This window comes from Colossoma macropomum, unplaced genomic scaffold (genome assembly GCF_904425465.1).
Source record: "Colossoma macropomum unplaced genomic scaffold, Colossoma_macropomum, whole genome shotgun sequence".
Taxonomy (NCBI): Eukaryota; Metazoa; Chordata; class Actinopteri; order Characiformes; family Serrasalmidae; genus Colossoma; species Colossoma macropomum.
This window is the reverse complement of record NW_023494805.1, coordinates 2,767,764-2,787,303: the sequence shown is the minus strand read 5'-3', so window position 1 is coordinate 2,787,303 and position 19,540 is coordinate 2,767,764. Positions and strand designations below refer to the sequence as shown.

At 41.4% G+C, this 19,540-nt stretch overlaps 1 protein-coding gene across 2 annotated transcripts in view; it reads left to right on the top strand.

The window, feature by feature from the left end:
• Positions 1-19,540, top strand: part of LOC118826726 (corticotropin-releasing factor receptor 2) — a 178,005-nt gene that overhangs the window by 125,609 nt on the left and 32,856 nt on the right. For both annotated transcript variants that reach the window (XM_036597775.1, XM_036597776.1), the window contains 4 exons: positions 1,236-1,389; positions 13,670-13,730; positions 16,042-16,114; positions 16,936-17,021. In XM_036597775.1, the coding sequence (XP_036453668.1) occupies positions 1,236-1,389; positions 13,670-13,730; positions 16,042-16,114; positions 16,936-17,021 (374 nt within the window). The remainder of the gene's footprint in view (positions 1-1,235; positions 1,390-13,669; positions 13,731-16,041; positions 16,115-16,935; positions 17,022-19,540) is intronic.

Below are 19,540 nucleotides of genomic sequence, written 5' to 3'. Positions count from 1 at the left end.
GCTTTTTTAGTGAAATACATCCGTCTACTCTCCAAAAGTAAAGGAAAGTTCTGGGCGAGTGATTAGAAACTGTTTTAACTTTTAATTTTTAGCTGTTTAGCTCTATTTACCCCCATTTATTGAGGACTCACTCGCAGGCGCCCTCTACACCGTGGGAAGTGGCCAGGCTCCTCATAAACTGGCTCTGGTATTATATCTTCTGAGATGCTGACGTTACACTGGTGAAAAAATAATTCTGAAAACAGTGATTGACACATCAAAATACTATCCTAGTTTCCATTCCGGTGCACTTCATGTACAAGTCATGTGCTACTGTTTGTTGCCTTTATCCTCACCTGAAAGAGTGAAATCATGCTAAATAACACTGCTTATACTGCAAAGTGAATATTTACAACACAGTCAGACACAGAGCTCAAATAAACAGCGCTCACTGCTGCGTTACTGCACTCGTTATTAAGAACACGTTTTATCTTTTTTGTATGCCCACAACGTGTTTCAGTGTAGGTGTTTTCACCTACTGCAGGGGTGAGACAGTGACTCTTGTAGGCGTGCTTGCTTGCTGGACTGTCCAGCAGCAATATCAGAATTGTACTGAGCTCTAATATATATTATAAATTCTACACAGATTGGTTTGACTCAGATACACAAAATATTTTTTTTCAACACGTGCTGCGCCGCTGTCTAACAAAATAAAAAAACAAAAATCACAACCTCTAGAATACTTAAGCTCTTCAGGTACACAGGTGCTTTTGAATGTGGGTGTGTCTATATCATAGGCCCCTCCCCTCCCCACCCACTTTACTCTGATTGGATGCACTTGGATGCAGATTTAATTGGTGTCCACAAAAGACGGTAATGTGAGACGCTCAGAAGACATTTAGGGCCGTATCAGCCATACAGTTTTACACTTTCATATGGTTTCAGGTCAATACAGTATTGAGCTAGTTACTAGATGAGAACAGATTGATGTTGAAACTTCATTTTCAGAACACATGCTGTGTGCTTTTCAACTTTACAGCACCTTCATCAGATAGTAAGAACTGGGACTTCATTAATTAAAGGCCCGATTGTAATGATTTTCTGGGCCTTTGATATTGCAGTAGACGTGATATTTTGCACCTTTATCATAGTAATAGCAGAAAAGTCTTAGATGTGATTTCTGCAGATCAAATAGGCTGAAATCCATCCTGTTAGGGACTTTAATGTCTGTACCTCTTTCTCTCGCTTCTTTCAAGCCCTGGTGTCGCCTCATAACGACCATCTACAATTACTTTGTGGTGACCAATTTTTTCTGGATGTTCGTGGAGGGCTGTTACCTACACACAGCCATCGTGATGACCTACTCCACCGACAAGCTCCGGAAATGGGTCTTTCTCTTCATCGGATGGTGTGAGTACATTTTCTCAGCCAGATTTTGATGTCTGAGACATACCATGGACATGATATAAGTGGGTGTAGCGGGAAAAGGCCACTTAGCTCACCTGTTTTCCCACTCACCATAAATAACTAGGTGTATTTCAAGTCAGGTTCTCCTGTGGACAGTGATCTATTTTGATCGAATAGTGATAATAACATACACAGAACCACAAGTGATAACTTCAATGAAGGATCATTTATAAGGTATATAAGCACTAAATGATGAATTACTAAGGTATATAGGCACTAAAGGTAAGATTAACATGTATGCAGAGAAAACAGATATGAAATTTACCTTATAAACTCAAAAGAGACTCAAAATGGTTATTTTATGGCGTTTGAGCAGCACGCAGAACAGAATGTTAACACTAGCGTAAAACTACAAGTAGGTACAAAAGGGGGGACAGTAACACAGCCAAGACTGAATCACATAGAGCAGCAGTGTGGGTGACCCTTGGGGCATGTGCATACCCTGTTGAGAAGGGTCCAGGAATCAATGGTGAGGCGGCCAAAGAGGTGAAATCAGATAGCATCACATCTGACCGAACCTAGACGGCGGTGTCGACCTCTGGTAAAGTCAGGCTGGTTGGCTGGTGAAGTCAGGCCGCAGCCTCACGCTGGGCCGCTGAGGCGGACTGCTGTGATGGCTTGCAGTCAGTGTTTGTTTACTTCTGTCCCTAATTCTTAAACTGTGCTTTCAGACTTAGCAACGGTCTAGAAATGGCCAATCAGACTTTCAAAAAGAATGGACAGAACCTGAAAACAAACACAGCAAGGGAAGGCTATTCAACGTACACATTGCTATTTTAACACAGAGTTGTTTTCGCAGTTGGCTTAAGAAAGGAGATTCATTCGATTTGCTCTTGGAAAAGGTGCAAAGAATTTATGATGGCTGTTTGCCCAAGAAGGGGTGTTGTGAGGGTTCATTAAGTTGGACTGGTTATCTGGTGAAATCTGTTCCTTAAGTCAGATGTCCTTGCTCAAGTGGAGGTGAAAAGTGTGTGTGTGTGTGTGTGTGTGTGTGTGTGTGTTTGGGGGGGTGTGGGGGGGTGGATTTCCAAAGGTCATAACTCAGTCTGCCTTCTCGGGCTTTACTGTTACTGTTTACTAAGAGTGTTTGCAAAGGGATTGGTGAGGTTCCATTAGCCTCTGAACTCAGGGTGATCAGTGGTGCCATCTTTCTTATCTGTTTTAAGGCTGGGGGTCTTTCTCTGTAAGGAGAGGTGTGTGTTTCTGTGACAAAACTTTCAAAGTGTGTGTGTGTGTGTATATATATATATATATATATATATATATATATGATGGTAGTGGCCTCTTTCAGCAGAATAATGCACGCTGCCACACTGCATGGTTTGAGGAACGTGACGAAGAGTTGAAGGTGTTGTCTTGGCCTCCAAAGTCTGGTCAAGGATTTGTGGGATGTGCTGGAAATGTGTGATTTGTCACGGCTTCACCTCACAACTTACAGGACTTAAAGCACCTGCAACTTATGTCTTATACTGCAGAGCACCTTCAGAGGCCTCAATGGGTCGGGAGCTGATTTGGGGGCCTGCTGAGGACCAACTCATTTGGCTCATCGGTGTAAATACACTGTACTGTTAACAAACCAAAACTGTCTGAATTTTTAATTGTACTGTAATATTAAATTTGGCCAAATCACATGAGTCTGATTTATTTTTTCCCCCTGCATAAATGTACATATACATTCAGTCAAGTATCAGCGGAAATATTGTGTCTTCAAAAAAGGAGACTACAACGACTGACTTACTGGGACTCAGCCAGCTGCTGATCTGCTCAGCGGAGAAAAGAGTGCTCCATTAAAAGAGCATTCCATACTAAATCCATCTGTCCTGAGTGGAAAGCAGGGGATTTATCCAACATTATAACCAGGGACTTAAACACATCAGTAACACATCTGGCTATGACTGTTTATGGCTTATATGATGCGCCAATCAGATTAAGCATGCTGTAATTTAGGATTGTAGCAAAACATCCAGAAGACTGCTTAGTCTAATCTGATACACCTGATTCACCTATCAACATGTCAATCACTACAGACTACGGCTGCACAATATGGACATTAAATGCAATGTTCCATGAAGCTCTTGGATATCATGATAACAATATGAGAAGTGAGAATTATTTTGAAAACAGTGTGCATATGACTGGATGTGTAGCACATTCAGACACTTTTTGGCTGTGTGTAGAAATCGAATGTCTTCTTTAAGCAAATAGCAAAAAAAAAGTTACGATCAGTAAAGTTATGATTTTTACAGGTTACTTGTTTATGAGCTTACATGTCTCATTCACCGTGTGGGAGATCAGGGTTCAAGCCCATTGCAGAGAAGCACTACGTGGGCTTAGAGTTATAAGGTTGTATCTGACATTTCCGTGCAAATTACATTAGGTACATATAGTTAATGATTTTGTGCTGATTACTGTTGCTGAGGTGACAATAAAAAAAACAAGCATCAAAGAATCTGTATTTTAAAAAATAAAAGGTTCCTTCTTTGAACATCACATGCTATAAGTTGGCGTTATAAGTAGGAATGCTTTGATATCGATACTGGTATCAGGTAATGGTCCGATATCTGATATTGGCGACTTTACTCTGTTTTTCTGAATAGAACTGTGAGGTATAAACAGTAATACAGTGATTCTCTAAATTGTCTTTATAAATTAGGCTGTAGAGAGACCGTATACTTTACTGATTGTTTTTAATAGCTACCAAAGCTGCTGTAGCTCAGTTTCTCAGTGGGTTCGCTCAGTACTCTGGCTTTAGAGGACATTCAGCTACAGCTCAACCAGCCAATCAGAAGACTCCAACAAGACGTCAAACTGAAAGCATGAGCTCCTCAGATGCATTAGCTTTGGCTGTGATTCCTGCTGTCATTGTGCTGCTGCTGAAAGAGACAGATGAGGATCAAAACTATGAAACATACCTTACTTACAGCTTTTCTGATGTGGAACTAAACCCGTTCTTCTCCACTGCAGCGCTACTCGATCCAAGCTAACTAATGTAGCATAGCTAGCTAATGCACTTCATTTAGAATCAGCTGGCTTTTAATGATTTAGCTGTTAAGGTACACTGCACTCATTTACAGTACCTACTTCATTCTAAGTAGGTGACTCAGTATGATATCAATATCGATAAGTACTAAGAAACATACTTGGTCTCAAAAAATAATGTGGTGCATCTCTAATGATAAGGTTTTTTCTGAATTAGCCGATAAGTATGTCCGTTAAAATTGTAATCAATTTAGTAAGAAACGAAATTTAGTAGCAAATAGTAAGCCAAAAGGTTAGCAACACTGCCAACTGACCAACTCATTTAAAATGTAGCCTTTCTTCAAGTAAGAAGCAGTTGTTTAGCTAATGAGTGCTGATTTTTGGTAGCTTGGTCAACTTGGTAGCCAGCTAGCTAAATCATAAACTCTACAAAACAGAGAACTAACTAAAAGTTGGGTTCAAGATCATTTATCAGCTAATATGGACATCTTGGAGGATGTTAGTTGCTTGAAAATTAAATACTAAAGCCAATTTGCTTTCCTTATCTAGCTGGTGTTGGTTAGCCAGCTAGCTAACTAATATCCAGCAAATTTAGGAAAATTACCTTATCTAAAAAGCAGCAAGCTGGCTTTGGAGCAAGGGAAACAGTACACTGAACTGAGCTGTTGCTGGGGTTGAGGATGAAAGCTCTGCTTTACATGAAGTGGAGCCAATATTGAGAGATAATGTGGCAAATTGAAAAAACAATTATGAATTCATTTGAATAATATAGAAACTTCAGAAACAGACAAGCGAGTTCTTCTTTGAAGAAAGTTAGTTTTTGATTAATATGGACGGCGTTTGCACCCATATCATAATAAAAAGCTACGAATATCACACCTATTATTATTGTTAAGTATGTTTGTTGTGTTGTTTGCTTCCCAAGGGGACGCCACAAATATCCAAATTCATGCCACTAATTACTATCGAGTTCCCGGGCTGCGGCTCTCAATTACATTAAACCCGAGAGGTCAAATTAAAGGCTTTATACGGACAACAGTGATTATAGCCATTATGGAAGAGCTTTGATGTTGTCCTTTCTCAAGCACTTGTTCCATTTGTTTCATCTCATACATATTGACATTCAATTATTTTTAGAGCTTTGAAAAAGAAAAACAACCTCAAACGCTTGAACAAAGCGACGCGAAAGCAGCAGCAGAGGGGAGTGAGAGTGGAGGCAGTGTGAACACGGATCTGCTTTTGTCTCACTTTCACTTGCTAATCAAGGGTGATGAAATTCATGTCATGAAGTTCAGCCCACACGGCCGTGCAAAAGCCTCAACACATAAGCAATTAAACGCATTATTTCTTTCACTGAGCCTTTAATATGTCGTCCCTTAAAGGAGATCTGGCTGAGGAAACTGCTTTGTCTACTTGTAAGAGACTTGAAAAGACACAAACATCACAAATCCCCATATTAAATACTAAAAGAATGTCAAAAAACACAGAATCGTCCAAAAATACAGTTGCAGTTTTGGTGTCCTGGCTGCGACTGATGTCCTGTCAAATGGGGCAGTCGTGGGCTGGAGGTTAGGGAGCCAGCCTTGTGACCGGAAGGTCGCCGGCTTGATCCCCTGAGCCGACAGTTCATGACTGAGGTGCCCCTGAGCAAGGCACCTAACCCCCAACTGCTCCCTGGGTGCTGTGGATAGGGCTGCCCACCGCTCCAGGCAAGTGTGCTCACTGTCCCCTAGTGTGTGTGTTCACTAGTGTGTATGTGGTGTTTCACTGCACGGATGGGTTAAATGCGGAGGTAAAATTCCCCCGTTGTGGGACTAATAAGGGTCTCTTAATCTTGTTGTATATGGTGCGTTCCAATCAGGAGGCAGCAATCTAATTTACGGACTCCCGAGACGAAGTCTGTCCCATTTGGAAGGCAGCATAAGGCAGCTGCCTTTTAAGGTGCCTCATTTTGACCAAATCTGAAGGCAGCATCACATGTATCCTTCTCAGCGAAGGCAATCCCACAATACTGTTCACCTGCTCACCAGCCGAGAGTTCCATCGCTTCAGTTTGATAAACGTGGCGGACGAAGCGGCTGTTTTTTGCTGACTGAGGAGTTTAGAAATGTAAGTTATTTCTTCACTGCTGACTTTACTGTTTTGATTGATTGTTGTATTTGTGTAAGGTATTTCGCATATTTGTGTTTGTAGGTCTCTAGAAATTGTTCCTGTGGTGAAATTCTGCCAGTTCGCTTGTCTAACGCGACCTGACAGGCTCCGTTTGTAACTTGTTAGCTGAAGCTAACATTAGTTAGCTTAGCTAGTGGGCTAGCTGTGTAAACGCGCTGGCTCTTCAAAACGAGAGTCCAGTTTTAAATATTGGCTGTTCACTGTTTAGTGCGATTAGTTTAGTGTTAGTACTCAGGGATTTTTTCAGTCCTCAGGGACTGACCTTACAGCAGCGGAGAGGCACTGACTGAGGGGCTGAGGAAGAGGAGCAGCATACTTGCCAAGTGTATTTGGGGAAAACACGGCGGAACCAGCGCTGTAAACTGACGTTCTCCCTGAACGAAGAAAAATACTTTAACTTACAGGGCGATGTAGAAGTTCAGAAATAAAATGTTTTTAAATATAATACTACAGATACTTATTTTTGCTGCTCTGCTTGTCTTGTATTGCTTGTATTTGCAGTCACAAAAGTGTGAGGTGAATGCTGACGGCTACATTTCAGACTAGGAGCTCATAAATCAGATGAGAATGCACAAAGTAAAATACATATTAGCCACATTAACAGATTGTGTGGGATCCTTTTTTCTGAGTACATTTTGTACAAAGTTACAGTAGTTTTTTATCCTTTGTGTGTTAGAAATAAAGCAGGTTCATTAAGGTGGATGAGGACAGTAAATGAATTGAAAGGATTCATAAACTAATAGTCACGAATATCTATTTATCTGGGCTGTCGAGTCGAGTTTATAACAACAGATACGACTCCTTAAATCAGCCGGTTCTTCATACACAAATATCCACAACAGTGTCAATGCAGGAAAACAGCTGCTGCAGATTCAGAGCCGTCCTTTTACACTGAGATGATCCTGCTAAGGTTCCTTTTCGGTTAAAATGCTGCCCAAAGAGAGCGCTGCCTTTGAAGGCGGGGCTACTTAGGCAGCTGCCTTCAGAATGGAACGCACTGATTGTCTCACAGTAAAATATCATAGCTTTTGTCATTACGCTACATCGTCATTGCTCTGTGTGATGTGTCGTTAAAGATAAAAGGAGTTCATCTTGCATCTAGGACTCATAGTTGTAACATATAGCAGTCATAACACGAGCAGATATGGTTTTTACAGAAAAGTTTTGTTTATAATCAAACAGAAACTGAAAAAGCAGTGAAGTTCAGTGTGATGTCATCTATGCTAACACAATCTCTTCTCAGTGCTTCTCACTCCTGTACAGTGTTACATATACAGTGACACTGACGTGGTGGTGGTGTGTTGGTGTATGTTGCGCTGGTCTGAGTGGATCAGACACAGCAGTGCTGCTGGAGTTTTTGAACACCTCAGTGTCACTGCTGGACTGAGAATAGTCCACCAACCAAAAATAACCAGCCAACAGCGTCCTGTGGGCAGCGTCCTGTGACCACTGATGAAGGATTAGAGGATGACCAACACAAATTGTGCAGCAGCAGATGAGCTATCGTCTCTGACTTTACATCTACAAGGTGGACTGACGAGGTCGGAGTGTCTAATAGAGTGGACAGTGAGTGGACACAGCGTTTAAAAACTCCAGCAGCACTGCTGTGTCTGATCCACTCAGACCAGCACAACACACACTAACACACCACCACCATGTCAGTTTTACTGCAGTGCTGAGTCTGATCCACTCGTACCAGCACAGTATAAAATAAACTAAATTATGCTGTATAAAATTACAGCATGATTTTATTATTTGCTGGTTATAACTGCATAAATTTTGTCTCAACCTACAATTTTCCCTGAAGAGTGTACTGTATGTCACCTTATAGGGTGAGATATGGGGTGCGCTGCTCTGGGTGTAGGGCTGTTTTCTTATTCGGGGAAAATGTACGAGTTGCTTCAGGACTTGAGTGAGGCTGTGAGTCAGTCCGAGGCAGCCATCAGCACATGCATAAAACATACTCACTCTGCACTGCACAGGAGCACCCACCAGGGCTGTCAGCCGTCCAGCTCAGAGAGAGAGATGTAGAGTGTGTGAGTGGGTGAGAGAGATACAGTGAGGGAGAAAGAGAGAGAGAGATCAGATTGAAGGGCGGTCATTCACCTGAGCTAATTCCTAGCTTGCTGCCTTCATTAGCTCTCCTCAGTAAAGGAGAAGGTCATGCAGTCACATCCAGAGAAATACTTCACCCAGAAACGCTAAAGCCAAGCGAACACTGCACGACTTTCAGAGTCTCAGAGTCACTGAACACTCGCACTGCGCTGAAAACAACAAACCCAAAGGGTGGTTTGACTTAGAAATAGAAAATATTCATCAACATTATTTGTAAGGCTGACCATAATATTTCAAATACTTGCTTGTCATGTTGATATTCATATTTCCATTGCAAAGACAGACACATTTGAACTTGGATAACTAGACATGTTTGATTACATCTTAGAACTTGGATAGATAGACTTGTTTAAGCTTGGAAAGTCAGACATATTTGAACTTGGAAAATCAGACATGTTTGAGCCTGGAAAAAGCACAGGCATTTTTCAGCTGGAAAGTCAGATGCATTCGAACTTGGATAATCAGACATGGTTGAAGTTTGAAAATTACAGACACATTTCAGATTGAAAATCAGGCTTATTTGAACTTGGAAAATGAGAATAATCAGACACATTTAAACTTGTGTAATCAGATAAGTTTGAACCTAGAAAATCAGACATGCTTGGAAAAGTGCAGGTACATTTAAATTGGAAAGTCAGAAATTTTTTTAGACTTGATAATTAGACATGTTCAAGCTTGGAAAATCAGACACATTTGAATTTCAATCATGTTTGAACCTTGAAAAAGCGCAGGCATTTTTCAGTTGGAAAGTCAGATGCATTCGAACTTGGATAATCACACAAGGCTGAACTTTGAAAATTACAGACACATTTACACTTGGAAAGTCAGACACGTTTGAATTTGGATAATCAGACGCATTTGAACTGTATAACGGAATTTTTTTTTTTTTTTGGGAAATCGGACATGTTTAAACCTAGAAAATCAGGCGTGTTTGCAAAAGCACAGGTACGTTTCAGCTGGAAAGTCTGCGATAATCGGACACACATAATCTTAGATAATCATACATGTTTGAACTTGGAAAATCAGACACGTGAACTTGGATAATCAGACATGTTTAAATACATGTTTGAACTTGGATAGTTAAACCTGTTTAAGCTTTGAAAATCAGACATGTTTGAACTTGGAAGACGTTTGGAATCCCAGGCACTTTTGAGGTTGGGACTTCAGACAATCCTGAACATTGAACATTGAAAATCAGGCACATATTTGAAGCCTCAGGAGCTCAGGTGGCTTATGAGTCCATACATGAGTGTTTTTCCATTTTGTTGTTTACAAACAATGATGGGGTAAACAAAACAATTAGAGCTTCACAGTATGTTTCTTCAGATTACTGGCTCTCCCATCTGTCTGTCTCCTGCAGAGCTGAATTAGGCTGAGTGTAGGAGCTGTTCCGGCCCTGGTGACTCGCTATGCATCACACCGTGCATCTTCTGTGTGCTGTAATGTAGTCGCAGCAGATCAGTGGCAGTGATTGCAGGCTGCAGCTCACTGCATACAAATGGTGCATTAGCTTGATTGCAGCAATCAGTTCATAACTTTTAGTAGGTTAATCAGTAATTATGCAGGAGCTGCCTATAGATCCATACGTCTCTTTTCTTTTTAGAACAACTCAGTCAGATTTCTGTGCATGTAGGTGTTGAAAAATGAACCTTATGATGTAATAAGGGTGGGATTTCAAGGGATTAGTGTGAGTAGTAGTAGTCATCGGTCAACATTGCCTATTGCCCGGTGCCCCTAGCCGCAACATACCACATTTTGGCCACTAAAAAGCAGAGTTTGTGGCCTGGGTTGCCACTTGTCTTGGAGATTTTTTGTGTTTTTAATTGCTTTTAACAATCCACCAGACCAGTTCAATTTTCGCATAGCCTCTATTAATAACAAAACAAATCATTTTCACCCTGCTGCACAAGATCGAGAGCCTGTTCGCTCGGACACGGACCTAATTGCATTAAATAAAATCTTATCAGAATTTGCCCAATGTATCATTAGCATTTACAAGGTCCGTCCCTGCCTGGGGGGGCCGCATCCACAGTGCAGAGTAACAGTCAGCTGACCAGGGAAGCCTTGTAGGCCGGAAATGTCCTTCACTGTCGCTGGAGTAGCAATGCAGCTTCATCCAATTGGGCAGCCCAGGCAGCCACTTAGCTGCGATGTAGCTTCTCTGACGTGGACGGTCCAGGCAGCCTTGGAGCCGCGATACAACACTGCTCATGCAGCCGAACACCACCAGTCCAGGCAGCCCCACACCTGCAGTGCAGCATCACCCAAGCAACCACGTAGCTACTATGTAGCGTCAAACAAGCAGCCACGTATTTGCACTGCAGCATCACTCAAGCGGCCAGTCCAGGCAGCCGAGCGTCGCTCAAAGGCCTCACTCACAATCTGAACACCCACTCTTACAGTCTGAAAGCACTCAAACACAGCAGCACAGCCTGCGTTGGTTTTTAATATACTGAGGGAACATTGCTGTAATCACTGTGGAACATGATTCTGCACAGATTTAACAGCTGGCTGAGAGGTTTGACTGCAGAACATCCTATCATTTAGCTCACACTCGTCCAGAGCTACTTACACAGAAGAACATATCTTCGCTGTCCAAAGAAAAACATGTATCTCTATTTTTGTTGATTTTTATTTTTCTGTATCATTTCAACACATCAGCTGTTCTTTTTACATTGTGTGAACATTTCATGATGAATGGACCAATAGAAATAGAAAGGTAAGAGTGTTTTTGCCGTCTCCTGTAAAGTTACTATTTTGGAGATACTTGTTTTTCTCTGGACAGTGACGATATGAAAGAGGCCGCTGTAAGCATTCAAATAAATAGAGCATAGAGATGTGCCTTTCTTTCCAACAGCATGGGAGAGAAGTGTAAGATCACTGAGGTGCCCTGCTGGTTTACAGCATGAGACGTAGTGTCTAAAGCAGTGCCCAAATGTTTTGTCTTGGAGGCCAAAGTGGAGAGTTTGTGGTGGGCCAAGGGAGAAAAAGACAAAACAATATACAAATAAAGACGGTGAGTTGCAAATAGAGTTTACGCTAGATTATGTTACTGAAATATTTATATAAATACAATTTAAATAGAAAAATATGAATTTGATGAGTTATATGTAGTATAAAAATGTTTGTTCTCCTAGTGGGTGAGTTGGTGGGGTTTGGAGGCATTAGGACAATGGCTCTCAAGTACGTTTCTTTCCATTGTCATCTACGGCGCAAGACACACCGTGACTGAACAGCATTCTTCTACCCTCTGCTGTGTGCTTTGTGGTTTCTAAACCAATCGTTTAAGTTGAAAACCGCCAACGTTTTGCTGAGTGCCACATCATCACAGCTGACTATCAATACCAAGCATGTGTTCTTTATAGTCATCAATGAAAGAAAAACTTTTTAAATCTGTTTTTGAGCTCTCAAAGCTGTACAGCACTTTGCGCACACTGAATATGAAAAGATATGAAAAATAATTTCAAAATCTGATTCTGAAATCGCTGTTGTTGGAAGAAAACCTCATATCTCCAAAATGTTAACTTTACAGGAGAAGGAAAAAACATACTTTACATTTAATGTAAGTCAATGTAATTAGACTTTTTCCAAGTTATTTAGGGCCGTTTATTTTGGTCCATTCATCATGAAATTATACAGCGTAAAGGGCAGCAGGTACTTTCAAATTATGTCAAAAACGGAAAAACATGGAGATATGAGGTTTTGTTTCGACAGCAGCGAAATCTTTCTTGCACCTGTCAGTCTTTCCTGTTTTCAGAAATGGTTTTCTAGTGTTTAACTACTTGCCAATCATATGCCTTAAACTGCCAATCCTCCTCCTGAAGAAGTGCAAACTGCTTCTCTTCAGGTTAAATTTCTGCCGGGCCAAATCAAACATCCTCACTGGCCGATTTCAGCCCACGGACCCCAGTTTGGGCATTGCTGGTCTAAAGAGGTGCTTTGAGGTTGCTGGGTTTGAGCGTTTGTGAACAGCAGATCAATCTGACTTGATGCCTTTAGTGTGGCTGAAAGCTGAGCTTGTGATCATACAATCATAATGAGGGGAACAGGGAGGCACTGACATGTTCAGACTTAAAATAGACGTGTCACCTCATCACCACCTCTTCATCACCGCTTCACACCTCTAGCAATGAGAAGGAACGTGCAGAAGAGGCTCGATCTTACCCTTCTGTAAAACATCCACATCTGCCGCAGTTTCATCATGGAATCTGACCGCAACCGAAATGATACCTCAGTGAAAACAATCAGACTTGAAATCAAAATAAATGCTGTCCTCCCCCTTAAAAACAGGGTTGACTCCAGTGGAGCTGGGAATCTGAACTCTACTTTCTAGCCAAGATTAATGACTGGGCATTTTCTGAACATCAACAAGGAAGTACAAAGATTGTTTTGAAGCAAGGCATGGAGTCATGATAAATTCAAGCTTTTCAGCAGCAGATGGATGGTCATACAGCCCAGCAGTGACCCTGTGCTGGTAATTGGATTGGATCCTGGAGTGGATAGAGCAGTGGTGTTTTCCACAGTGCTGAAGTGTGAAATGACATCTTGTGTGCTTCGTAAAGCAGGGACCAAGCACAAAAGAGGCTGCTGAAAGTTGCTGCATGAGCAGATTCTCGAAAAGAAAATTGAGACCTTAGAAGGACATTGGTGTCTCTTGCATTACCACTCAACACGATTTTGTCAATGGCCGCTGCTGCTTTCCCTCCTGTTCGGTTAGAACGGCATAATCACCCACAGTTACGGCCAAAGCAAAACTCACAGCCTGAGCTAATGGAAGCAATCAGGGCTGAGATTAGCTCGGCCACCTCTGTGCTCAGTTACCAGCGCTGCCGTCATGTATTCATAATGAAGAAACACTCTTCCAGAGACCCGCCACTAGAACCTTCCCACTTCTGCTTCGGCTGGGTACATAAAACGCTTGATTAGTAATTCAATACCGTCTTCTGTTTTTATTCCAGGTATTCCGTGCCCGATAATTGTTGCGTGGGCTGTTGGAAAACTTTACAATGAAAACGAACAGTAAGTTCTTTCTTTTTTTTTCTTTTTTTTTTCTTTTCTTGGGCGACGAGTTTCCTTAAGGTTTCAGGTGAAAGGAGCTCAGAGAACAAATTGATTGTTGTTCTCATCCAGTAGGTTAGCACAGGTGCCGTAAATGAATGCGACATTGATTTAAATGGCGGGGGGTTTTCTTCAGATTGAGTGCTTTCATTTCTAAAGGCAAACTGAAAAGGGTGAGAATTAGTCACACAAAAAAAGAACACATCTGTTTGTTCGCAGCCCCCATTTCTCCTTCCTTAGCCCTTCGTTACGGGGAAACTGAGCTTTGTCCATACTTCTTCTTGTGGCTATTGATCTGGACGAACCAGGAGAGTGGATGTGCTGATTAGACATTGTCGATGTGTAACCATGCACGCCGGTCTGAAAAGCAGCACTTCCGAATATGTAAACGTGTCAATGGATCATTAGTGTGCGAAGCGCGATCTACATGCACAGTTCAGCGCTTGTAATCTATCCCCATTCAGATGTCTTATTTAGACACATGAGATGTTCTGGTGTGGTAGCCCTCACATGGACAGCCTCAGAGATTCCGCTAAACACAGTTTGTCAGATGTAGCGTCATATTTTGCTGCACTCATCAACTCAAACAGACCCCCGGTAAATGAAATCGGGTGAAAGTGTGTTGGAGCTCAGTAATTAAGGCTAGTGGCAAAAAGCCTTACGTTCATAATTAGCTCTCTTTATAAGTTCGCCCTCTTGAGAATTGGATGCTATTGGATATTATTTGTAATCTGTTTGTTTCAGTGTAATCACAGAGCCGCGTTTGCATGCCCATGGCCCCGTCTCGCAAAGCACGTTCACACTGACGTACTTATTTAATCTACAGATTTTGGAAACAGAGAGCACCACACACTTAACACCAGTCTTTTACACAGTTTCTTTGGCATGATGGTGCACACACTAGACGATAGGGCAAAAATGGGCTACCACACACAGTTTCACACACGGCGTACATACAGGTCTCTTCTTTCTTTCTCTCTCATTGGCTGTTGCCTGAATCACCTGTCAGTTACATCGCTCACCTCACACTACAGGACCCGTGAACATTTGAGTTGTAAAAGCCAAACATGCTTGAAAATATCAAATCACTCCGGAGCTCGATGGGAAGGCTGAAGATTGACTTGTTTTCCCCATCGCACTACCAGGTCAACCGCACCCTCAGATGCTTCAGAAGCTCCAAACCTGGAACACTTATTGCAAGGGGCAAATCAGGGTTATAATTGGGCTGATAATCATGTAGTAGAGGCCCAGTTGTAGACAAGGTTCCTGTTAAAGTTTCAGCTTTACAAAACCTGCTGCTTTCTCACAGTGTAACCAGCTACATGTTGTTTCTTGCAACATAACTTCAATGCAACTTGACAGTTGAGACAGTTTCTCAGTATGTCACGGTGCTTCACTCAGCATTTTCCCATTACTGTGTTAAATTAAACCTATACTGAGACAGAAAGCTACAGTAGATGACACAGATAAATGCTAATGGTATTTTCCCGAAGTTAGTGTCCCTGTCAACATCAAATAAACAAATGTCGCTCAGCGCCGCCCTCTAAAGGCGTCATTAACAAACATCAAATAAACAAACATCGCTCAGCGCCGCCCTCTAAAGGCGTCATTAACAAACATCAAATAAACAAACGTCGCTCAGCGCCGCCCTCTAAAGGCGCCGTTAACAAACATCAAATAAACAAACGTCGCTCAGCGCCGCCCTCTAAAGGCGCCGCCCTCTAAAGGCGCCGTTAACAAACATCAAATAAACAAACGTCGCTCACCGCCGCCCTCTAAAGGCGTCATTAACAAACATCAAATAAACAAACGTCGCTCAGCGCCGCCCTCTAAAGGCGTCATTAACAAACATCAAATAAACAAACGTCGCTCACCGCCGCCCTCTAAAGGCGTCATTAACAGACATCAAATAAACAAACGTCGCTCACCGCCGCCCTCTAAAGGTGTCGTTAACAAACATCAACTAAACAAACGTCGCTCAGCGCCGCCCTCTAAAGGTGTCGTTAACAAACATCAAATAAACAAACGTCGCTCACCACCGCCCTCTAAAGGTGTCGTTAACAAACATCAACTAAACAAACGTCGCTCAGCGCCGCCCTCTAAAGGCGTCATTAACAAACATCAAATAAACAAATGCCACTTTCTGCTGCCCTCTAAAGAACACTAAAATAACAAACATCAATCTGTAATGAAAAATATTTGCTGTTAAGAGTGATACCTGATCTCTCTCTCTCTCTCTCTCTCTCTCTTTCCTTTTTTAATTCATCTCTAGATGCTGGTTTGGAAAAGAACCTGGGAAATACATTGACTATATTTATCAAGGCCCAGTAATTGTAGTTCTTCTAGTAAGTATTGTTTTGTCTTTGTTAAAAAAAAAATTCTTATGCATTTAATGGCAAATTATCCCAGTACTCTGTTTGAACTTCCAACTGCTTTACTTTTCAGTACAGTATAATTATGCTCTTATGAATATGTAAATGGAAAAATTACAATAGCCATGCAATATTTCCCATGATTATCAAGCAGTGTTTGTTCCCAGCTTGAGTTTGTGTTTGCTGTAACTGAGAAACAGCCAAAAGTACAACTGCATACCAAAACCCAGAGTACTTCAAACTGGTCCCCTCTGTATCTTCAGGAAGTGGTTCCACAGAGTGTACAAAATGGCTTGTCAGATCTACTTAAAAAATTACTTCATGTATTAAGAAGCAATTAAACTAGTTTTATTAGTCAAAAAATTACTTGGATTGAAAGAATCTTTCATTCAAAGTATTTATTTAGATTAAATAAAACTAGTTGATTAACTTGTTACCACAGGAAATAATTTTTTTAGGTAGATCTGACGAGACACAGTGCATTCTTATCCACAAAGTGCAGGTGTGGCTGCAGGTTTAGTTCCATAACAAATTTAAGGTTTAACAAGTAGAATCAGGTGAGCTGCTCGTTTGGAATGAAAACCTGCAACCACACCAGCTCTTTGCAGATAAGATTGGACACCCTTGTACGATACCATTCCATCATACCACTCCATTTATAGCATCATATCACATACTCAGAGTGAGAAGTTTATTGTCCTGTACTGAAAGATCAAAGCAGTCTGAAAAATAATTATTATAGTGCTCATACAGTCTTTACTGCTTCTAAATGACTCTTTTTCTTTCCAATTTAGATAAACTTTGTGTTCCTTTTCAACATAGTGCGCATCCTCATGACCAAGTTGCGAGCATCCACCACGTCTGAAACCATACAGTACAGGTAAGGCATGAAATCCTCTGCACAGCATCTTATCTGAAACAGTGCAATACAGATGCGGGTAAATAAGGGTCCGTAGACCAAGTGCAGTAACGGCAGGACAGTTAAATATCTTCTCTGTGTTACAAGCTTCAAGTGCCATATTCTTATTGAAGGGCTGTGATGTCATGCTTGTTGGAACTTTCAACTACGTATACACTTCTGTAAGCTTGCTGGGACTCCTCCAGCCACTAGGAGGCGCCAGCGGGAGGAAGGGCTTATTAAGGCTGAGCGGTGACAGCTATGGATGCCTTATTTAAGGGTACACGCTACTCTCTGCTCAGTCCTGAGTTCTTGCTGCTACATGCACGTTACTCTGACTTTGCTGGTGATCGGTAAAAGTCCTCTAGTTCCGAGTTCCAAGTTTCTCGAGTGTTTTCCTCTCTTGAGGGACTCTCCAGTGTAACTATATTAAAAGAGAATGAAATGGAAACTCTAGAGCAGAGGTCACTAATAGGCGGACCACAATCTGAGTCTGGACCCAGATGCTGTCCTATGCGGACCTGGACCTATAACCGATAAACTATGGAGAATTATTTAATTTGACGGAGTGGTCCTATTTTAATCGGCGTAACTTTTCTAGCCTTTATGGTCCCGGTCTAGCGGCCCGGGTGACTCAGACCAATCGTGTGCATTGTAAAAATCACACGTGACTCTACTCAGCCAATCAGATCTGTGCATTACGATGAGCACTGAGACTCGAGTGAGTGAGGCAAACACAGGGGAGGGACTAGTCAGAGGGAAGTTTTCACATGGCGCTCTAAAAAGAGAAAACTCATAATAAATGTTGTTGAAATATGACTGAATTGTACTTTATTTGATTTGATATTCAGTTGTTGACTGTATAAGATGTTGATATACCTACTAGGCTACTTCAGTTTACAGTATATGGCACTGAATCATAATGTAGTTAGACATTATGATGTTCCGGACCTTTGCTTGAGGAAATTTTCTTTAACTGGACCTTATTGAATTTTTATTGAAGACCTCTGCTCTAGAGTGTCCTTGGTAAACTCTTCGGTCAGCATTGCTACCATTCTCTCTGGTGGTGCGCTGGTTAGCATGTTGGTTCGTCAATGACAAGGCTTTGGTTAGTTACTTTCTTTGCTTGTTCTCATTTTCTTTATAAGTTTGCAGTCTCTAATACTCTCTCCTTCGTTTGCCTTTGAGTCATCTCCTTCGTCTCGTGCCTTCATTGCTCTGCACTTGAGGTCATTCTTGAGTGTCCACCTGGTGGTTCATCCCTTAGTGTGCCAGTCTAACAACTAGAAGATGGTGGGTTCGCACCTCACAAAAGAAGGAGCCACCTGGCACGTAAAGATTTCCACTGTGAAGAAACTGGCAAACCTTTACTTTGAGGGGTGAACTTTCGCTTTCTTACCTTGTTTCGGTTTAGATAGATCATCATGTCTACTTCATCATGAGATTCAATCCGCAGTCTGTGGACTGTTTTGTAATATGTTGGGCTATTAGGTTTTTGTGAAATCCAGAATAACGTGCAAGATGGTCAGCAGGGGTGGTCTGCACTCATTGTAAATTACAACATCAGACGGCTCCGGAGTCTGGAATAAATTCATTTAACTGCCACATTCATTTAATAGTTTTAGGCAAATACAAAACATTCGGCTTTACTTACCATTAACATGTAAATTACCCATATTATTGTTGTTTTGTTGTCTAATCATTTGGTGTTTATTATTGCTACTGTAGTGTTTATTTGTAACATGACAGAACCAGCCAGATGCTCGTGGTTAAAAACAAGAAATGAGTCTTTACTTTTTTGACAAGAATCAAAGTCGGTAAACAGGCGTAGGTCAAATCCAAAAAAGACAAAAGACAGAGAAGGACAAACATAACAAAGGCAACCAGATCCAGAAACGGGGTCAAGTACACAATAAGGCAAGAATATCAAACAGGAAGTGCTCAGTAGCTCCACCAAGAGAAGCAATACCTCGCAAAGTCACTAACCTAAAGCCCCGGCTTAGAAACTAAACTAAGGCTGGTCACATGACAAACAGAGCAGGTGCAACAGATCAGTACTCAGGTGATTGTGAACAGTGATTGGTGGGTTGCAGAAGTCCAACAGTCATGTGATCTCCAACGGGATTGTGGGAAAAGGAGTTCTTGTCTGAGTTGGAGCCAGAGGGACATGTGACATTATTATTATTATTATTATTATTATTATTTAATATATGAACTTGCATTTGCAGTTCGTTAAAAATACCTCATAAAATAGAATTGAAAGAAATCTAGACTATTTACAGTCATGTACAGAGCAACAAATGAAGCTTAAAGATTCAGTAAGACTGTATAAAATGATGCTGCGTTGGTTTTGTTTGAAAAAATATAGAAATCTTACATATTTCAAAAGGAATATATGGCAAATAACAGTTAATCAGTATATTAAGAATTATAAATAGTTGGATTTCACTTCTGTTGCTATGGAGACGATTGTAACAAAGGGACACCTTAGCTTGACACAC